We start from the raw sequence: 18,365 nt of genomic DNA on the forward strand, positions 1-18,365 counted from the left end.
ACAATTTATATACTTTTTAACCTCAAATGCTCATCTTGTCTAGCTCGGCAACACGAGCGTTTGAGGTTAAAAAGTATATAAGTTGAAAATGTTTTTAGAAAATAACCAATCGTTTCGCTAGATAAGACCCTTCTTCCTCGGCTGGGATCATTTAGAGCCCTTTGAAGCTGCATTTAAACTGCATTTAGGAAGCTCAAACTCGGGGCACCATAGAAGTCCATTATATGGAGAGAAATCCTGAAATGTTTTCCTCGAAAAACGTAATTTCTTTACGACTGAAGAAAGAAAGACTAATTTTAGAAATAAGTAAACAACTCATACATTTAAATATAACCACTTTGTTACGTCAAAATAAGTCTTAAAATGGCATGAAAACATGATCTGTGGGAGTTTTTAGTGAGTAATCAACTTTATTATTTATAGTAAATCTCGATGTCTGTGACCAGTATTTACTGAGCTTTGATATCTGATGATCCGAAAAATTCAAAAATAGGTTAAAGTTAACTATTAAAAAGAATAGCTGAACATAAGCTCTCAAATTAAATATACTTTTTAAATTGTTACTACCTTGAGTTATTATTTTGGAATAAATATAAAATGCTTAAAAACACTAAACTGATTAAATTCATATGTGGCTTTAATAAATAGAATATTGATTACATTGTTAATATAAAAATATATAATAGAATTGTTGAATTTTTGAAATTTTTATAATAGTGTAACTAATGTTTATTTGACCAAAAAAAAAAAAAAATGTGACTGGGACATGAATTTACACTTGATTTGAAAAAAATTGCCTCCTTGTTTTTGAAACACACTTCAACACTTGAAAATGCTCATAAACCAAACACTTTGGTTTGTACTGCAGATCTCAGAGAGATCTCTCTGTTTCTGTCTTGTTCTGCGTCATACTGGCTTCAAGAATGCAGTCTGAGCTACACTGGTCCTATCCCAGCATGCTCTTCACAACTCACGGACTGCCACACACTTGAAGGAATAAACATAGTACAAATAATGACGTATGTGTGTTTGCGTTATGAAAATAAGTGCTTGTGCATGTAACATTACATAATGCACCACCACATTTTTTTGTAATTATGCCTATTTATTAAGGTAGATAGGCTAAGGTTAGAAAAGACTTGGTTATGGCATAAGAATCAGATAGCCTGCACTAAATGATGCCGGTCTGTGTAGGAGATGAGTCTATGCAGGTGTCATTGTGCTGGTAGACAGGAGCTCCTCATTGGGCAGCAGAAGCAGGGCTGGATCTCTAGAGAGTTCATGCTCCTGTGCATCTATGCAACGGGCATTAGTGAGGAATTCCAGTAGCGTAGAAAACGCCCATGCGCTGCACATGTTTCAGCACACGCGCATTGTTAAAATTAACACCCGTCTTCTCCATACACACATTAATTATGAATGCTTATTTGTCAGTGTTTGGAAGTGGGCAGAGAGCCTTTGCCATTTAATGTTGCCTTGTGGCTCTGCATGTCTCTTTGTTTATTTGCAACGTAGGAGTTTTCACAATTCAAAGACATTATTGTTGCAGCTACTGTCTACGATTCCTCATTGGCCCCGTCCCAAATGGCACACTTCATGTGCACTTTTGGTTTTAAGGACTTTCATTGGCCACTGTCTGTGCATGTCTGTTGTATGTGACCCTGGACCACAAAACCAATCTTAAGTAGCACAGATATATTTGTAGCAATAGCCAAAAATATATTGTATGGGTCAAAATGATACATTTTTCTTTTATGCCAAAAATCATTAGGATATTAAGTAAAGATCATGTTTCATGAAGATATTTTGTAAATTTCCTACCATAAATATATTAAAACTTAATTTTTGTCTAGTAATATGCATTGCGAAGAACTAAGAACAATCCATACAAACATATACTAACAAATATATCAATGGAAAGCTTATTTATTCATTAAAATTGACCCTTATGACTGGTTTTGTGGTCCAGGATCACATATTTGATTGTCACTGTATTAGCATAGCATTTTGTATTTGTAAAGTTGGCACGTGACAGTATCTGATTTTCATGTCGTGTTAAATTGCTAAAGTTTTTATCATGGTATACAGTATTTTCACAACATTGACATTTAGTTGCAAAAAAAGTGTTGTAATATTACAGTATAACAGATTTAATCACTTTTTTCTTATAACAAAAAGAGCTGAACATTTAAATAAAATAAGGCATTACACTAAAATGTAAACAAATGTTTCAAACTGATTAAAGTGCAAAATAATTATAAACAATAATGGGTAACACTTTACAACAGAGGTTCTCAACTCTGGCCCTCGAGGTCCACTTTACAACAAGTTCTCATTAGTTAACCTTACTGCCCTCCAAAGGCAAAGTGCAGTAACTACGCCAACACTGAAACTGAGAAAAATGCCTGTAAAGTTTTTACGCCAGCTATTTAAACAAAAAATTTAACCTGGAGACTTTGCCACAAGACAAAACAGTTGTCACAAAGTCCATTTTAAGCCTTAACTCAATTTTGACCAAATGTGTAGTTACTGCGCTTTGCCTTTGGAGGGCAGCTTAGTTAAAGTATTTTTTAATTCCGCTTTAATTCGTTCCGCTTCCACGACTTTCAGCCCCACCCTGCTTCATACTACACTGACCTTAATAAGTCTTTAGAACATTAGCTCATCCATAGACATGATTTCTGCCCGGATTGCATTGGCTGTGGGGATTAACACTACAACTCTCATAATTCCATACTCTATCATGGCATCATCAAACTACGCCTCTAGCGGCAAAAGCTTACATACTGTGCCTTTAAAAAGCATTAATAATAAGCAATAGCTATGTTTGTAATATTTAAGTATTAAATTAAGTACAAAAATCCTATTCAGAACCAGAAAGTAGCACAGCTGCTTTGTTTACAGGGTTACCAGGGTAAAAACAGCATTTCTGCTGTTCCATCAGCGCCATCTGCTGTCAGAGAGTGAATGTGCACTTTCATTTAGCACGTCTACTTCACTCGTTTTGCCATGCGCTTCCCATCTGTGTTGGGCATGTTTACTTCAGAGTATGTATGCGTCTTTGATGCAGCATACAGCGGTGTTGTACATTTTATCCAGTTGATGGAAAAAAAAATATTTGCAGTGTTTTAAACTGCCTGCTATAACAATATATTGCATATTTATTATTCTAATATAGTACATTGTGAACATTTTTGGCACTGTGTTGCACAGATTATATTTTACAAGAGCCAAATTAGTCCTCACGCATGTCAATCATCATACATTGCAAAGACGGCTTTGATCACCTTCTTACATCAATGATAATGACTTTAAATAGTTACATTTTTTCCTCTAAGTGACCTGGTTGTTTGTTTATCATTCATTTACATGTTTGTCATCAGACTTAAGAGCATTTAGTTTGGTTCTTTTTAATTTTGTTAAAACCACTTGGTTTTAGCTTGTCTTATTATTATTATTATTATTATTATTTTTTTAAAGATTTATTTTTGGCCTTTTTACCTTTATTTTGATTGGACAGATCAGAATTGACAGGAAGCGAAGTGGGAGAGATATAGGGGGCGAGATCAGGAAAGGTCCTTGAGTTGGGATTCAAACACGGGACGCCCGGAGCGCAACAGCGCTGTATATCGGCGCGCATCTCCCACAAGGCTATCGGTGCCGACAGCTTGTCTTATTTTAAATGACACAGCCTAGACTTGTTTTTGGGTTGTTTAATTTAGCTAGATAAATATTTGTTTTGGTTTGTTTTTAATTTCATTTAGATAAATATATATTGTTTGGGTTAGTTCAGGTAGTTTATCTTAGTTTAGTTTAGTTCCTTTTTTTTGTATTTATTTATTTTTTTTAATTTTGTTTAGATTAATATATTTTTAATAGATTTTTTAATTCTGGTTGTTTAATTTAGTTTATTTTTTAAGTTGCCTTCAGTTAGTTTAGTTTAGTTTTTTTGTGTTTTAGTTTTGTGTTCATTCATTTAGTTAATCAAATTGAAATCTTTTGATGTCTTTTAAATAACAGATGCTGTGTGTCATTTTTTGACTGTACTAAAGAATAAAAACACCATAATACATTCATATTTAGGAAACATGCTAAGTTCACATACTTGTTTCTCCGAAAAACAGCGCCAGTTATTCTACTTTGAAAATGTGCATTCCGTGTCGGAATGTCTGTTTTTGTTTTGGTCTGTGTGATTCCGCCCACTAGCTCATAAGTTGACGCATAATGGAGACACTTTAATATTAAGGTTTGTTTGTTTGAGTGGCCTGACTGGTTCTATTGTTCTGTTTGGTGCCACTAATGGCACATATATTACACAATTCACCTTTGAGTAACAGATTATGTAAATATTAGTAGTAACAGTCCAATCACCCGTTTGTGTGTGGTTTCTTTCTGTTAGTCTCTGTGACGGAGGTGGAGTGCGTGCGAGAAGGCTGTCAGTCGGAGTGTCTGCGACGAATGGCAGGTCTTGTTCCAGAGACCCACTGCTTCACTGTAGTCTTCCGTGGAGGAAGAAAAAGCCTGGATCTGTGCTGCTCCACACAGGACGAAGCGGAGCGCTGGGTTCGAGGCATCCGCACACTCAAAGACCGCGTCTCCAACATGAGCCAGAAAGAAAAGCTGGATCAATATCCTTTAAGCCATGCATGCAGAAAGACTTTCCTAACTGAACGTAGACACACGTCCACTGCACATTTACAGCATTTAATACACATTTAATTATAGGATTTAAACAGAAGGCTTAGGTTTCGCCTTCCTTGGCCACCATATGCCAATAAATTCACGTGTAAACACACTCTCCATTACTGCACAGCAATACTCAGTGAGAGAGCCGACTAAATATAGAGCAGACCTAGAAAAGATATCTAAACGCCACTCCACCACACATGTGAACCTCAGAACGTATCATGCCATCTCTTGTTCAAAAATACCTTTGTCCTGTTTCTCTTTCCTCTAATGTGGTTTTCACTCTTTTTATTTTGTAATCCATTTGTTATTTCCTAAAAGACTTTATTTTGTCCCAGCTTAAAGGAGTAGTTCACTTTCAGAACAAATTTTTTTAGATAATGTACTCACCCCCTTGTCGTCCAAGATGTTCATGTCTTTCTTTCTTCAGTCTTAAAGAAATGGTGTTTTTTGAGGATAACATTTCAGGATTTCTCTCCATATAATGGACTTCTATGGTGCCCCTGAGTTTGAACTTCCAAAATGCAGTTTAAATGCAGCTTCAAAGGGCTTTAAATGATCCCAGCCGAGGAAGAAGTGTCTTATCTAGTGAAATGATCAGTTATTTTCTAAAAAATGTACAACTTATATACTTTTTAATGTCAAACACTCGTCTTGCCGAGGTAGACAGGATGAGCATTTGAGGTTAAAAAATATATAAATTGTAATTTTGTTTTAGAAAATAACCCACCGTTTTGCCAGATAAAGACCCTTCTTTCCTCGGCTGTCATCGTTTAGAGCTCTTTGAAGTTGCATTTTGGAAGTTCAAACTCGGGGGCGCCATAGAAGTCCATTATATGGAGAGAAACTCTGAAATGTTTTCCTCAAAAACATAATTTCCTTACGACTGAAGAAAGAAAGACATGAACATCTTGTACATTATCTGTACATTTTTGTTCTGAAAGTGAACTACTCCTTTAATATACAGTCATATGTTGATTTTCCTGAATCAGACATTGCTATGTTTTTCTGAGTCTGACTAGCCCAATACAATGGCAGAGTGGGAAGTTTTTAGGAGACCTGTTTGAAAATTGTGCCAATTATTATTACATTTTATTAATAATAAAAATATGAATACAAATTAAGGCACCTAAATTGAAGCTTGAACTGTAATAAGACTCTTAGATTTGATACTAGAACTACATTTTTGAGACTAAATGCTAGAAGTGTTCATCTACAGGGCATATGCAAAGAATTTTTTACAATTAAAACATAATATTTATAATAATTATTATAAATTATTTTTTACTTTGTTATAATATTATTTACTTTTTTATTAAATTACAGTTGAGGTCAAAAGTTTACATCCCCCTTTCAGAATCTGCAAAATGTTAATTATTTGACCAAAAAAGGGATCATACACAATTCATGTTATTTTTTATTTAGTACTAACCTGAATAAGATATTTCACATAAAGATGTTTACATATAGCCCATAACATAATAGTTACATTTATAAAAATGACTCCGTTCAAAAGTTTACATCCCCTCGATTCTTAATATTTTGTTGTTACCAGTGTTGTTTTTGACAACCATCTTAGATTTAGTCTTAGTCTTTTGGACTAAAATGCTTATTAGTTTTAGTCAAATTTTAGTCACTTCTATATGTGATAGTTTTAGTCCAATTTTAGTCGACGAAAAGTCAAAAAGGTTTTAGTCTAGTTTTAGTCAAAAAAAGGGGGAAAAGTAGTCTTTTAACAAATTAATGTAGGTCAGTAAGTATTTTGCTGTTGGGTAGTGTCACTTATATGTTGTGAAAATAGCAGATCTATAGTTCAACACAATGTGAGCTTCCAGATCGACTATTTTCACCAATAATTACAATAATGAAGGAATGGTTTTAGACATAAAAGACATATATTTGAAATAATGTGCAAACTGCCGCCATCATGGTTAATCGTCTGTCTGTCTGAGTGACAGCAATGTGACGTGTTGAGTACATTGTGTGCTGCACGCCAGGTGGTGGGCGTAACCAAACAAGAATAGAATGCTAAAACGCTTGCCATACTAGTATGGAAAAGAGTATTTAATGTTAAAACGGCTTGCCATAGCGGCAGATACTTTTTAGGTTTTAATTGGCATGCACAATAAGCAGAAATGTCGTGCATTTTAAACATCTGACGGACCACCCACTAACATTTTTGTTTATTCTCGTCTCGTCAACGAAAACTCACACACGTCTCGTCATGTTTTAGTCATCAACGAGCCATTTTTACCTCGTCATCGTCTCGTTATCGTCATGAAAAAAAGTTGCGTCAACGAAATGATTTCGTCATCGTCATCGTTGACGAAAACAACACTGGTTGTTACCTAAATGATCAACAGCTGTGTTTTTTCCTTTAGTGATAGTTGTTCATGAGTCTCTTATTTGTTCTAAACAGTTAAACTGCCTGTTGTTCTTAAAAATAATCCTTCAGTAAAAATCCTTTCTTACTGATGGTCCAGAAGGAAAAACAATGCATTAAGAGCCTTAAGAAAACTTTTTTCATTTGAAGATCAGGGTAAATTTAACTTAATTTTGTCTTTTCTGTAGCCTCTGAAGGGCAGTGCTAAATGAAAAATGATTTTTAATGTTTATTATTTCATACTATGGCTGGCAGCATGTTGTGTATTCATATTATTGTGTTGTCTAGTTTTCCCTAACTCTTCACACTTGGATTCGAAGCTATTTGAGATGTGCGGATCAGAACCAGGATGGGAAGATGAGCTACGACGAGGTGAAACATCTGCTTCAGCTGATCAACATTGACCTGAACGAACAGTATGCACGCACCCTCTTTAAGGTTTGTGTGAGGGATCAATGCATAAGTGGAAACAGCTGTCACTAAAAGCATAATTTAAATGAAGCCTCAAGCAATCTCTCACTTTTATTCCACTGCTTGTGTGTAGAAGTGTGATCGCTCGTGTGACGGCCGGCTGGATCACGTGGAGATTGAGGAGTTCTGTCGTGAGCTGATGCGCAGGCCAGAGCTGGACGCAGTGTTCAGGCATTATTCTGGTAACGGATGTGTGCTCACAACCTTGGAGCTGCGGGATTTTCTCGGGGACCAAGGCGAAGATGCATCACTGGCCCACGCAAAGACTCTCATCCACACCTATGAGCTCAACGACTGGGGTACACAGAAATCAGCACCACACATTATTTGTGACTGAATGTCTTTTGCTGTAGTGTGTCAGTAGGAATTATCAGTTTACATTTCCATACATTCATTTTGCCATTAATTGTAATTATCCAGTGAGATTTTTGTTTGCACAAGGAGTCTGGCAACTGCCAGTGCTCCACACAAAGATCTGATCTCATCATCATCCAGTCTGTCTGGAATGACATGAAGAAACAGAACAAACTCAGACCTGACAAACTATGCGCAAGTGCACTTAGGGCAAAAGCTGCTTTAAACGCAAAGGATGGTCACACCAAATGTTGATTCAATTTATTTAATAGAAGTTAATTGATAAAGAAAGTCTATTTATGGCATTATTTTTGACAGCATTTTTACACAAGTGTCTAAAACTTTTAACAGTACTGTAGTTTGGCAGGTAGGCCTCTTGAAGCATCTTTGAGAGGAAAACATTTCAGGATTTCTCTCCATATGATGGACTTCTATGGTACCCCCGAGTTTGAACTTCCAAAATGCAGCTTTAAAATTCTTTTAATGATCGCAGCCGAGGAAAGAAGGGTCCTATCTAGCAAACAATCGGTTATTTAAAAAAAAAATACAATTTATATACTTTTTAACCTCAAATGCTAGTCTTGTCTAGCTCTGCATGTACTCTGTGTATTCCAGTTCATGACAGTTAGGGTATTCTCCTCCAACTTTAAAATTGTCCCACATCGCTGTTTTACCTTTTTTTGTAAAGGGTGTTTGATCTTCTTTGCACATTTACTTTATAAACACTGGGTCGGTACTTCTGCAGCAAAGTAGGACAATTTTCAAGTCGGAGGAGAAAATGAGATGGAGGTTTTTCAACATACCCTAACTGTCATGAACTGGAATACACAAGAGTTCATGCAGAGCTAGGCAAGACAAGCATTTGAGGTTAAAAAGTATATAAATTGTAAATGTTTTTAGTACATAACCGATTGTTTCACTAGATAAGACCCTTCTTCATCGGCTGAGATCATTTACAGCCCTGTGAAGCTGCATTTTGGAAGTTCAAACTCGGGGGCACCATAGAAGTCCATTATATGGAGAGAAATCCTGAAATGTTTTCCTCAAAAAACATAAATTCTATACAAGTGAAGAAAAAAAAACATGAACATCTTGGATGACAAGGGGGTGAGTACATTATCTGTAAATTTTTGTTCTGAAAGTGAACAATTCCTTTAAGAAAATGACAAAAAGACTAAATAAAAACTGGTTTCAGTTTGTCATTGTGTGACCTGTTAAAAATCTGGAGTACAGGTCCAACCGTAACCTGGAAAACCACACCCATCCACTTCCACAAACTAGTGTGAGTACATAGCTCAGTAGTGTGTCACTGGTTATTATTTCAAATAACTAACAAACCTTGGATATTCCTTTCCGCCTATAATAGAACTGAGAGTAATACATTGGCAATACAGACTACAATAAAAAGTCTGTATGAAACACTTCCTCAACCAGCTCTACTGAAGCTCGTGTTTAGCTCTGTTAAAGTTTGACCAATATATTTTCTTTATGACCCTCAGCCAGGAAGAATCTGTTCATGACCCAGAACGGTTTCACCATGTACATGCTCTCAAAAGAGAACGATGTGTTTAACCCGGATCACGCTCACGTGTATCAGGACATGAGCAGACCGCTGGCGCACTACTACATCTCTTCCTCTCATAACACATACCTCACCAAAGACCAGGTGACCAGTGCCAGCAGCACCGAGCCTTATATCAGGTACAGCAGATGGACTGCACCTTATAATCTGCCTCCAGTCCCACTGCAAGTAGACGAAAACACACTTATATTTTGTTCTGTAAAATCCTAGTGATTACTTGTGTCTGCATTACAGCTTTCACTAAGCTTAGCTTATTTAGTGACCATTTGTGTTCTGAAATGTTCTTGCACTTGGGAAAATAATTATGCCTAAGGTCAGAGTAAAATTAAACACTTTAATTAAAACTTTAATATGAAAGCGGCAGCTATACAAAACATAGCCGCTGTGTTATCAGATACAACACACAACGCTAATACCATGATGATATTTATTGTTCATACTCTTTGTTTGTGGATAAACTCATGAGTTTTGTGTGTGTTCAGAGCTCTGCATCAGGGCTGTCGCTGTGTTGAGTTGGACTGCTGGGACGGTGATAAAGGAGAGCCCATGATCTTCCACGGGCACACGCTCACCTCCAAAGTGCTTTTTAAAGAAGTCATCGAGACCATCGCTCAGTACGCCTTCAAGGTACAGACGCATTAACCATAGCAACTGCCTATGATGAAAATCTCTGTATAATGCCACAATATGGGTTGGCATGTTTGATAAATGACACTTCAATGATTCTGTCTCCATAGACATCTCCGTATCCTCTGATCTTGTCCCTGGAGAATCACTGCTCAGTGGAGCAGCAGGTGGTCATGGCACAGCACCTGCGCTCCATTCTGGGAAAAAAGCTCCTGAGAAAACCACTCAATGACCTGCTCCTCAAAGAGCTGCCCTCACCTGAGGTCACACACACTTCCAGTTTTACTCTTCCATGATTCATTAAATTTCCTGAAGTTAAAGGGTTCACCCAAAAATAAAAATTCTGTCATTAACTACTAACCCTCGTCGTTCCAAACCTCTAAGACCTTCATTCTTCTTTGAAACACAAATTAAGATATTTTTTAAGAAATCGGAGAGCTTTCTGACGCTGCATAGACAGCAACGCAACTACCACGTTCAAGGCCAAGAAAGATAGTAAGGACATCAGTAAAATTGTCCATGTGACATCAGTAGTTCAGCCGTAATTTTATGACACTATGAGGATACTTTTTGCGAACAAAGAAAACTAAAATAACAAAAAAACAACAATTTCCTCTCTGCCGTGCTTTCTGGGCCTTGAACGTGTCAGTTGCGTTGCTGTCTATGCAGGGTCAAAAAGCTATTGGATTTCATAAAAATATCTTAATTTGTGTTCTAAAGATAAACAAATGTTGGGTTTGGAACGACATGAGGGTGAGTAATTAATGACAGAATTTTCATTTTTGGGTGGACTATCCCTTTAAGAGAATTTAGGCATAACTAAAATATAAAAGCAAAAAGTTTCATGTTATTATATTATGCAAGCATTATGTATTATGTACTGTACTGTCCAGTATGTATGCTGAATTTCTGTGTTAATCATAGTACAGTGGTTAGACATAATATAATAATTACTCTATTTCTCACTTCACATTTTACATAGCCATAGACTGTTACTCACACTTGTGTTTACATTCAAATTACACTCACAATGTACACTGCTGTTTAAATTTGGGATCGTTTTCTTGTGCTTACTAAGTCTGCATTTATTTGATTAAAAATACAGTAAAAACTGAAATATTACTACAATTTAAAATAACAATTTTCTATTGTAATATATTTTTAAAGCTGAATTTTTACACAATCCTTCAGAAATCATTCTAATATACTGATTTGATGCCCAAGAAACCTTTCTTATTATTATCAATGTTGAAAACAGTTGTGCTGGTTAATATTTTTGTGGAAACCATGTTTTTTTAAGATTCTTTGATGAATAGAAAGTTCAAAAGACTTTTATTAAACATTTCTGTCTTTCTCTTTTTTTGCAACATTGTAGAAGTCTTTATTGTCACTTTTGATTAGTTTAAATCTTTTCTAAATTAAAGTTTTATTTGGTAACACTTTAGTTAACTACCTAAATTAACAAAATCTTATTAAAATCATAAGGTGTGTTTGTTAACATTAGTTAATGTATTGTGAACTAACATGAACAAGCAATGAACAACTGTATTTTTATTAACTAACATCAACAAAGATTAATAAAGTGTTTGTTCGTTCATGTAAGTTAATACACATGTGAAGTGTTACCTATTATTTTCTTTCCAAAAAAAAAAATAAAAGTGCTCAAAGCGACTTTTATACATTCTCTGGAAATCAAAAGATCTTGGTTTTAGTAACCCTTCCTTTCTCGCTCCTGTAAATTTCCTGTTTCCTTTCTGAGGATTATCTGTAACATCTGACCCTTGCTGTCTCCAAAAAAAAGGAAATGTGCAATCATGTACTACTATGAACAGATTTAAGTCTACACTCATTTACTGTAATATTGCACGCTTTTATACTGTCTCAAGTACTCTCCATCCACTCCATTTTCATATTTCTGATTACTTTCCTTCCTCTGTTTCACTCTTTGCAGTTTCTCTCATGACTCTGTTTTTCCATCTTATTCAAGGGCTGTTCCAGCTTTTGAAATAAAGCTAGCATTTTCCAAGTCATAGCAAATTGTTCCTGGTATTGGTGAAGATTTCTGTTACTCACGTGTGCCTTGTTTACTGTAGGCGTTGATGGGACGGATCCTGCTGAAAGGCAAGAAGTTAGGTGGTCTTCTGGGGAAGATTGACAGCTGGGCCAGCTTCTCAAACAGCTCAGATGAAGAGTCTGCTGCTGGAGGGGGCGGAAACAAAAAGGAATCCAAAAAGGATCCTGCGAGAGTGAGTCCTGATGTGAATTGCTTTTTAGGCCAAGGTTTTAAATCCTGTTCTCAATTTTGGAAATTACTGGACGAGTATAATTATAGCTGAGGTAAATGCATTAGCTGCAGTACAAAATATTCTGTTTATGATACAGCTGAGGTCAAAAGTTTACATACACCTTGCAAAATCTGCATAATGTTAATTATTTTACTGACCTGAATAAGATATTTCACGTAAAAGATGTTTAAAAAATGATACACGGAAATAATAGTTGAATTTATAAAAATGACCCTGTTACTTACACTTGATTCTTAATACTGTGTTGTTACCTGAAAACTTTTTAAAATTAATGATCAGGGTAAATTTGTCTTGTAGGAAACATGTAAGTATTTTCTGTAGCATCAGAAAAAAAAAAAAAAAAATTTAGACAAAATGTACACATATTCATTCTGTTCAAATGTTTACACCCCCCGGGTCTTAATGCATCATGTTTCCTTCTGAAGTATCAGTGAGCATTTGAATTTTCTGTAATAGTTGCATTTGAGTCCCTCAGTTGTCCTCAGTGTGAAAAGATGGATCTCAAAATCATACAGTCATTGTTGGAAAGGGTTCAAATACACAAAAAATGCTGAAAAACCAAAGAATTTGTTGGACCTAAAGGATTTTTCTAAAGAACAGCAAGCAGTTTAACTGTTCAGGACTCACTAAAAAAAAAAAACACAACTGTGGACTGTTCAGGTAACAACACAGTTTTAAAAATCAAGTGTATTTAACTTTTGAACTGGGGCTTTTTTTTTAATTCAACTATTATTTTTTTCTTGTGCACTAGATGTTAATTTCTTTTATGTGAAAAATCTTATTCAGGACTGCAACTGTACATACAAAGTCTAAATGTTCACTGAAAAAAAAATTAGCTTGTGTTTGTAAATATACTTTTACACTTATTAATTTCTATCCCCAGTCTGTGAGCACTAAACTGAGCCCAGAGCTGTCCGATCTGGTGGTGTATTGTCAGAGTGTACCCTTCAATGGTTTTGAGAAGGCCAGTCAGAGACCTCCTAGCATGATGTCCTCCTTCTCTGAGAATGAGGCGCTCAAACTCATCAAAGACTCAGGTGAGATGAACAACACAATCTTAACCCTCATCATATTCATCATACACCAGCCTGATCAACAGAACCACTGTAAATGTGATGGGTAGATAGAGCCCTTTGAAGCTGCATTGAAACTGCAAATTGGACCTTCAACCTGTTGATCCCTATTAAAGTCCACTATATGGAGAAAAATCCTTGAATGTTTTCCTCAAAAACATCGGGCTGAGTAAATTATCAGGAAATCTTAATTCTGGAGTGAACTATTCCCTTGATACTGAGATGTCTGTGATAATAGATGTGGCATGTGACTTCCCAGCAATGCTCTACAATAGGAAAATATTTCACATATTACTGTGAACTGTATTGTTTTAACATATGCTTCTTTTATCTGGCCTGTTGCCTGGGGCCCTGCCATATGCTTCATAAAAAACAAGCAGATCATCAGACCATTTCCTAAGCAAAGCTGCTGCTCTTCCAGCCAACATTGACAGCCAGCGGCATGACAAATTTACAACAAACTCACATCATTTCATAATTAGGTCGTGTCACCACTTTTCAGAGCTCAACATTTACCACACAAACTATAATAACTGTGACAACAACAAAAAGGTTGAAGATCAGTCACGCTATCCTTTGGAGAAAAACTAGTTACATTATGACATAACAGATTATATAATATGTTTAGTAAATTAAGCAGTATTTATATACTATTATTATTAAGTTACTAATGCTGCTCACTATGACTGTTCAAAAGTTTACACCCCCTGGCTCTTAATGCATTGTGTTTCCTTCTGGAGCATCAATAAGTGTTTGAACCTTCTGTAATAGTTGCATACGAGTCCCTCAGCTGTCCTCAGAGAGAAAAGATGGATCTCAAAATCCTACAGTCATAGTTGGAAAGGGTTCAAATACACAGAAATGCTGAAAAAACAAAGAATTTGTTGGATTTTTCTGAAGAACAGCAGGCAATTTAACTGTTCAGGACACACAAGGGACTCATGAACAACTATCACTAAACAAAGTTTTTGTAAACTTAACTGGGTCTTTTTTATAAATTCAACTATTATTTTTATACTATTATTGTTATACTATTATTATGAAGTCACTAATGCTGCCCACTATGACTGATTTTCTTTTTTTTTAATTCACAGTATAAAATATACTATATAGTAATGCTGTATTACAATTTAAAACAACTGTTGTCTATTTTAATCTATTTTAAAATTGTATTTATTCCTGTGATCATCATTAATCCAGTCTTCAGTGTCACATGATCATTCAGAAATTAATATAAAATGATCAATATTGGATTTCTGATTAATAGAATAAAAAAGCATTTATTTAAAAATGAGAATTAGTAAATAATTTACTAAATAATAATTTACTGTAAAAACAAGTAATAATGTAGCATTTTTGTTATGCTGATCTGCTGCTTGTTATAAATAAGTATATACTTTGAAAACTACTGTTGAAGTTTACTTAAAAATATCCTTGTGTGAGTATCTGTGTCTGTTCATTTGTTTTATGTGCATATTTTTGTCACCTCTAGGGAAGCTGTTTATTCGACACAACAGTCGGCATCTGAGCAGGGTTTACCCATCAGGCCAGAGGTTACAGTCCTCCAACTATGACCCTCAGGACATGTGGAACGGGGGCTGCCAGATGGGTGAGCGACTGACATTCCTGCATGTCTGCAAGTACAGCAGTGCAGCAGCTTGAACTTCATTCTTCATTTTCTCTGTTCTCCAGTGGCTCTGAATTTCCAGACACCAGGAGAGCAGATGGACCTAAATCAGGGCCGCTTTGTCCCCAACGGGCGTTGCGGATATGTGCTCAAACCTGACTTCCTGTGTCACCCAAAGTCCAACTTTGATCCTGAGAACACTGGAGGTGGACCAGGACATATACCCACACAGCTTACCATACGGGTTAGTTATAGCTCCTCTTCTCTATTAGCTTGTTATGATGGTCTGACAGGAAATATCGCTCAGGATCCCATGTGCTCTGTAAATATTGTTATAAATCTCTTTTTACTGTACTTGTGGGTCATTTTTTTACTCCCACAGGTGATCTCAGCCCAGCAACTTCCTAAAATAAACACAGACAATCCCAACTCCATTGTGGACCCGCAGGTCTGGGTGGAGATCCATGGCGTTTCCATCGATAAGGCTCGTGCAAAAACTCAACGCATTGACAACAATGGTGAGGCCACTGAGATTTTCAGTCATCCAGCCAATAATGACTGATTGCAGAACAGCAGAACCATACGTCACAGCAGTCACACGGCAGCAGCGCCACGGCAGCAGGCTCAGACGGTAGTGGGCGGAGTCTCCTGCTGCAGCCCAATCAGGTCCCACAAAATATCCGTCCTAAATAGTATTCGAAAATAGAATTGGTATGTCCTAAAAAGTATTCCAAAGATTTCCGGACGGTCTACTACAGTTTACCTTTAGAATTCGAAGTACGGATTAATGCTCACTCTAACGGCTATTATATTGCCCACAACACATTGAGTGTTGAACGAGGATTTGATTAGAACTACAAATACGCATAAAAAGTGTAAAAAACTACAAACATGGCGTATATGCGCGACCAACGGATGGGTAGAAAAATGGGGTTTAAGTTATAAATAATCAGTGTGTAACCTTATAAAAATATATATTTATTTAATGTTATTCGCATTATATTTCATGTGCAGCAACATAATGAACTTTTATAATGGCAGAAACAAATGATGAGAGTCTGCTGGCCAAACAGCCCTTCATGTTTCACTTTGAATTTAAGGATGATATGGACATTTCCTTAATGAGTGTGTGAACAAATCATGCCTCTGGATTAATTGCATGTTTAAAGAGTTTTGATTTATTTTAGGTTTAAACTAATTTAGTTAGGTAAGTAATGTGTGGTTATTATTGTTGTTAAATGTGTGCCTTCTGTGCTATATGTTTTGTTTGATTTTGTAATATTTTTTTGGGAAAATCCAGTTTGTGATGGGTATAGTGTATAGTACATGGTATTATGTACAATGAAAAATTGGTTAATACTGAAATGATTAGGTAAAAAATATAGTTTAACTAAATAAAAACATTCTATTGCTCAAGTTTTGTTTTGTTTTTTGTTTGAGCTTTGTACTCAGTTTATACTGTTTAAAAATATATGGAAAAATATAGACGTTTTTCCTGAACGCGGAAGTAAGTCCGACTCTTAACTGAAAGAATGCTTTGCATTTCCGGTCTGCATTGTTTCTAGTCAAATTAGGGTATATTCCGAGCTAATAAACTAATGTTAAACCTATTAAAATGTTTTTAAAAAAGCACATGGCTCCATAGCGCCATCACTTGGCAATGTCGCAATGACCGTCATTTGTCAGTGCCTCACTTTAATGAGTGTGTAGATGACACGAAGCAGCGGAAGTTAGCTACATTAAAAACAGATGGACGCTATTTGAATGGGTTCCTATGGAGACCGGAACAGAAAAGCATTCAATCTGACGTTAGAATTCGTAATGGCGGCGCTCATCGTTTACTCAGGAAAAAGGTCTATAAGTTGATCATTATTTTCACCCACTTTCGATCTCAGATGGAGACTCCGCCCACTACCGTCTGAGCCTGCTGCCGTGGCGCTGCTGCCGTGTGACTGCTGTGACGTATGGTTCTGCTGTTCTGCAATCGGCCCTATCTCCATCCAGCAGCATGATGTTGTGATGTATACTGCCCTCCAAAGGCAAAGTGCAGTAACTACGCGAACAATGAAACTGAGAAAAATGCCTTTAAAGTTTTTACAACAGCTAGTCAAACATGTTGACACTCGTTTATCTGAACGTTTCTCTGAAACTGGACAAAATTAAACCAGGAGACTTTGCCACAAGACAAAACAGTTGTCACAAAGTCTATTTTAAGCCTTAACGCAATTTTGACCAAATGTGTAGTTACTGCGCTTTGCCTTTGGAGGGCAGAATAGGCCTAACTGTTTAATCTCAATATTTATTTTAGTCTCTTCTGCTCACAAAGCCTGCATTTATTTGATTCAAAATACAGTAAAAGCAGTAATATCGTGAAACATTTTTAGTATTTAAAATAACTGCTTTCTATTTGAACATATTTTAAAATGTAATTTATTCCTGTGATCAAAGCTACATTTTCATGCATCATTACTCCAGTCTTCAGTGTCACATGATCCTTCAGAAATCATTCTAATATGCTGATTTGCTGTTCAAGAAACACTTTTATTATTATTATTATCAATATTTAAATACATTTTTTCTTTGATGAATAAAAAGATCTAAAGATCAGCATTTTTCTGAAATAAAAAGCTTTTGTAACATTATACACTATACCATTCAAAAGCTTAGAGTCAGTATATTTTTTGTTTGGGGGAAGAAGTTATAGGAATGAATACTTTTTAGCAAGGATGCTTTAAATTGATCAAAAGTGATGATAAAGACATTTATAATGTTACAAACGATTGCTATTTCAGATAAATGCTGTTCTTCTGGACTTTCTATTCATCAAAGAAACCTGAAAAAAAATCTACTCAGCTGTTTTCAACATAATAATAATAATAATAATAATAATAATAATAGTTTTTTGAGCAGAAGGAAGCCACAGGAAAAAAAAACACATTTTGAAATATATTCAAATAGAAAACAGTTATTTTAATTAGTAAAAATATTTCAAAATGTTTTGGATCAAAAAATGCAGGCTTGGTGAGCAGAAGAGACTTCTAAAACATTAAAAAAAAAACTTTTGACTGGTTGTGTATATTAATCTATTATTGTGTTTTATGAACAGGAAAAAGTGTGTAATAGAAATATTAGTTATTTTAATGAAGGGTATATTGATTACTGTGTTTTATTTTAGTTTTAACTTGTTATTTTATTTTGTGTGATGAACATAGCACTTTAGTAAGAGGTGTTCCTGTCAGAATTGAATATTGAGTAT

The 18,365-nt window shown here is 35.6% G+C and overlaps 1 protein-coding gene across 1 annotated transcript in view; it reads left to right on the plus strand.

Moving 5' to 3' along the window:
• The window catches only part of plcd3a (phospholipase C, delta 3a), a 47,623-nt gene that overhangs the window by 17,673 nt on the left and 11,585 nt on the right, over positions 1 to 18,365 (plus strand). Inside the window, exons 3-13 of the mRNA XM_073839130.1 lie at positions 4,400 to 4,628; positions 7,378 to 7,507; positions 7,614 to 7,839; positions 9,394 to 9,595; positions 9,959 to 10,103; positions 10,214 to 10,366; positions 12,197 to 12,349; positions 13,293 to 13,446; positions 14,975 to 15,091; positions 15,175 to 15,353; positions 15,492 to 15,627. Coding sequence (XP_073695231.1) covers positions 4,400 to 4,628; positions 7,378 to 7,507; positions 7,614 to 7,839; positions 9,394 to 9,595; positions 9,959 to 10,103; positions 10,214 to 10,366; positions 12,197 to 12,349; positions 13,293 to 13,446; positions 14,975 to 15,091; positions 15,175 to 15,353; positions 15,492 to 15,627 — 1,824 coding nt within the window. The remainder of the gene's footprint in view (positions 1 to 4,399; positions 4,629 to 7,377; positions 7,508 to 7,613; positions 7,840 to 9,393; positions 9,596 to 9,958; positions 10,104 to 10,213; positions 10,367 to 12,196; positions 12,350 to 13,292; positions 13,447 to 14,974; positions 15,092 to 15,174; positions 15,354 to 15,491; positions 15,628 to 18,365) is intronic.

This window comes from Garra rufa, chromosome 1, assembly GCF_049309525.1.
Source record: "Garra rufa chromosome 1, GarRuf1.0, whole genome shotgun sequence".
In the NCBI taxonomy this organism is placed as follows: Eukaryota; Metazoa; Chordata; class Actinopteri; order Cypriniformes; family Cyprinidae; genus Garra; species Garra rufa.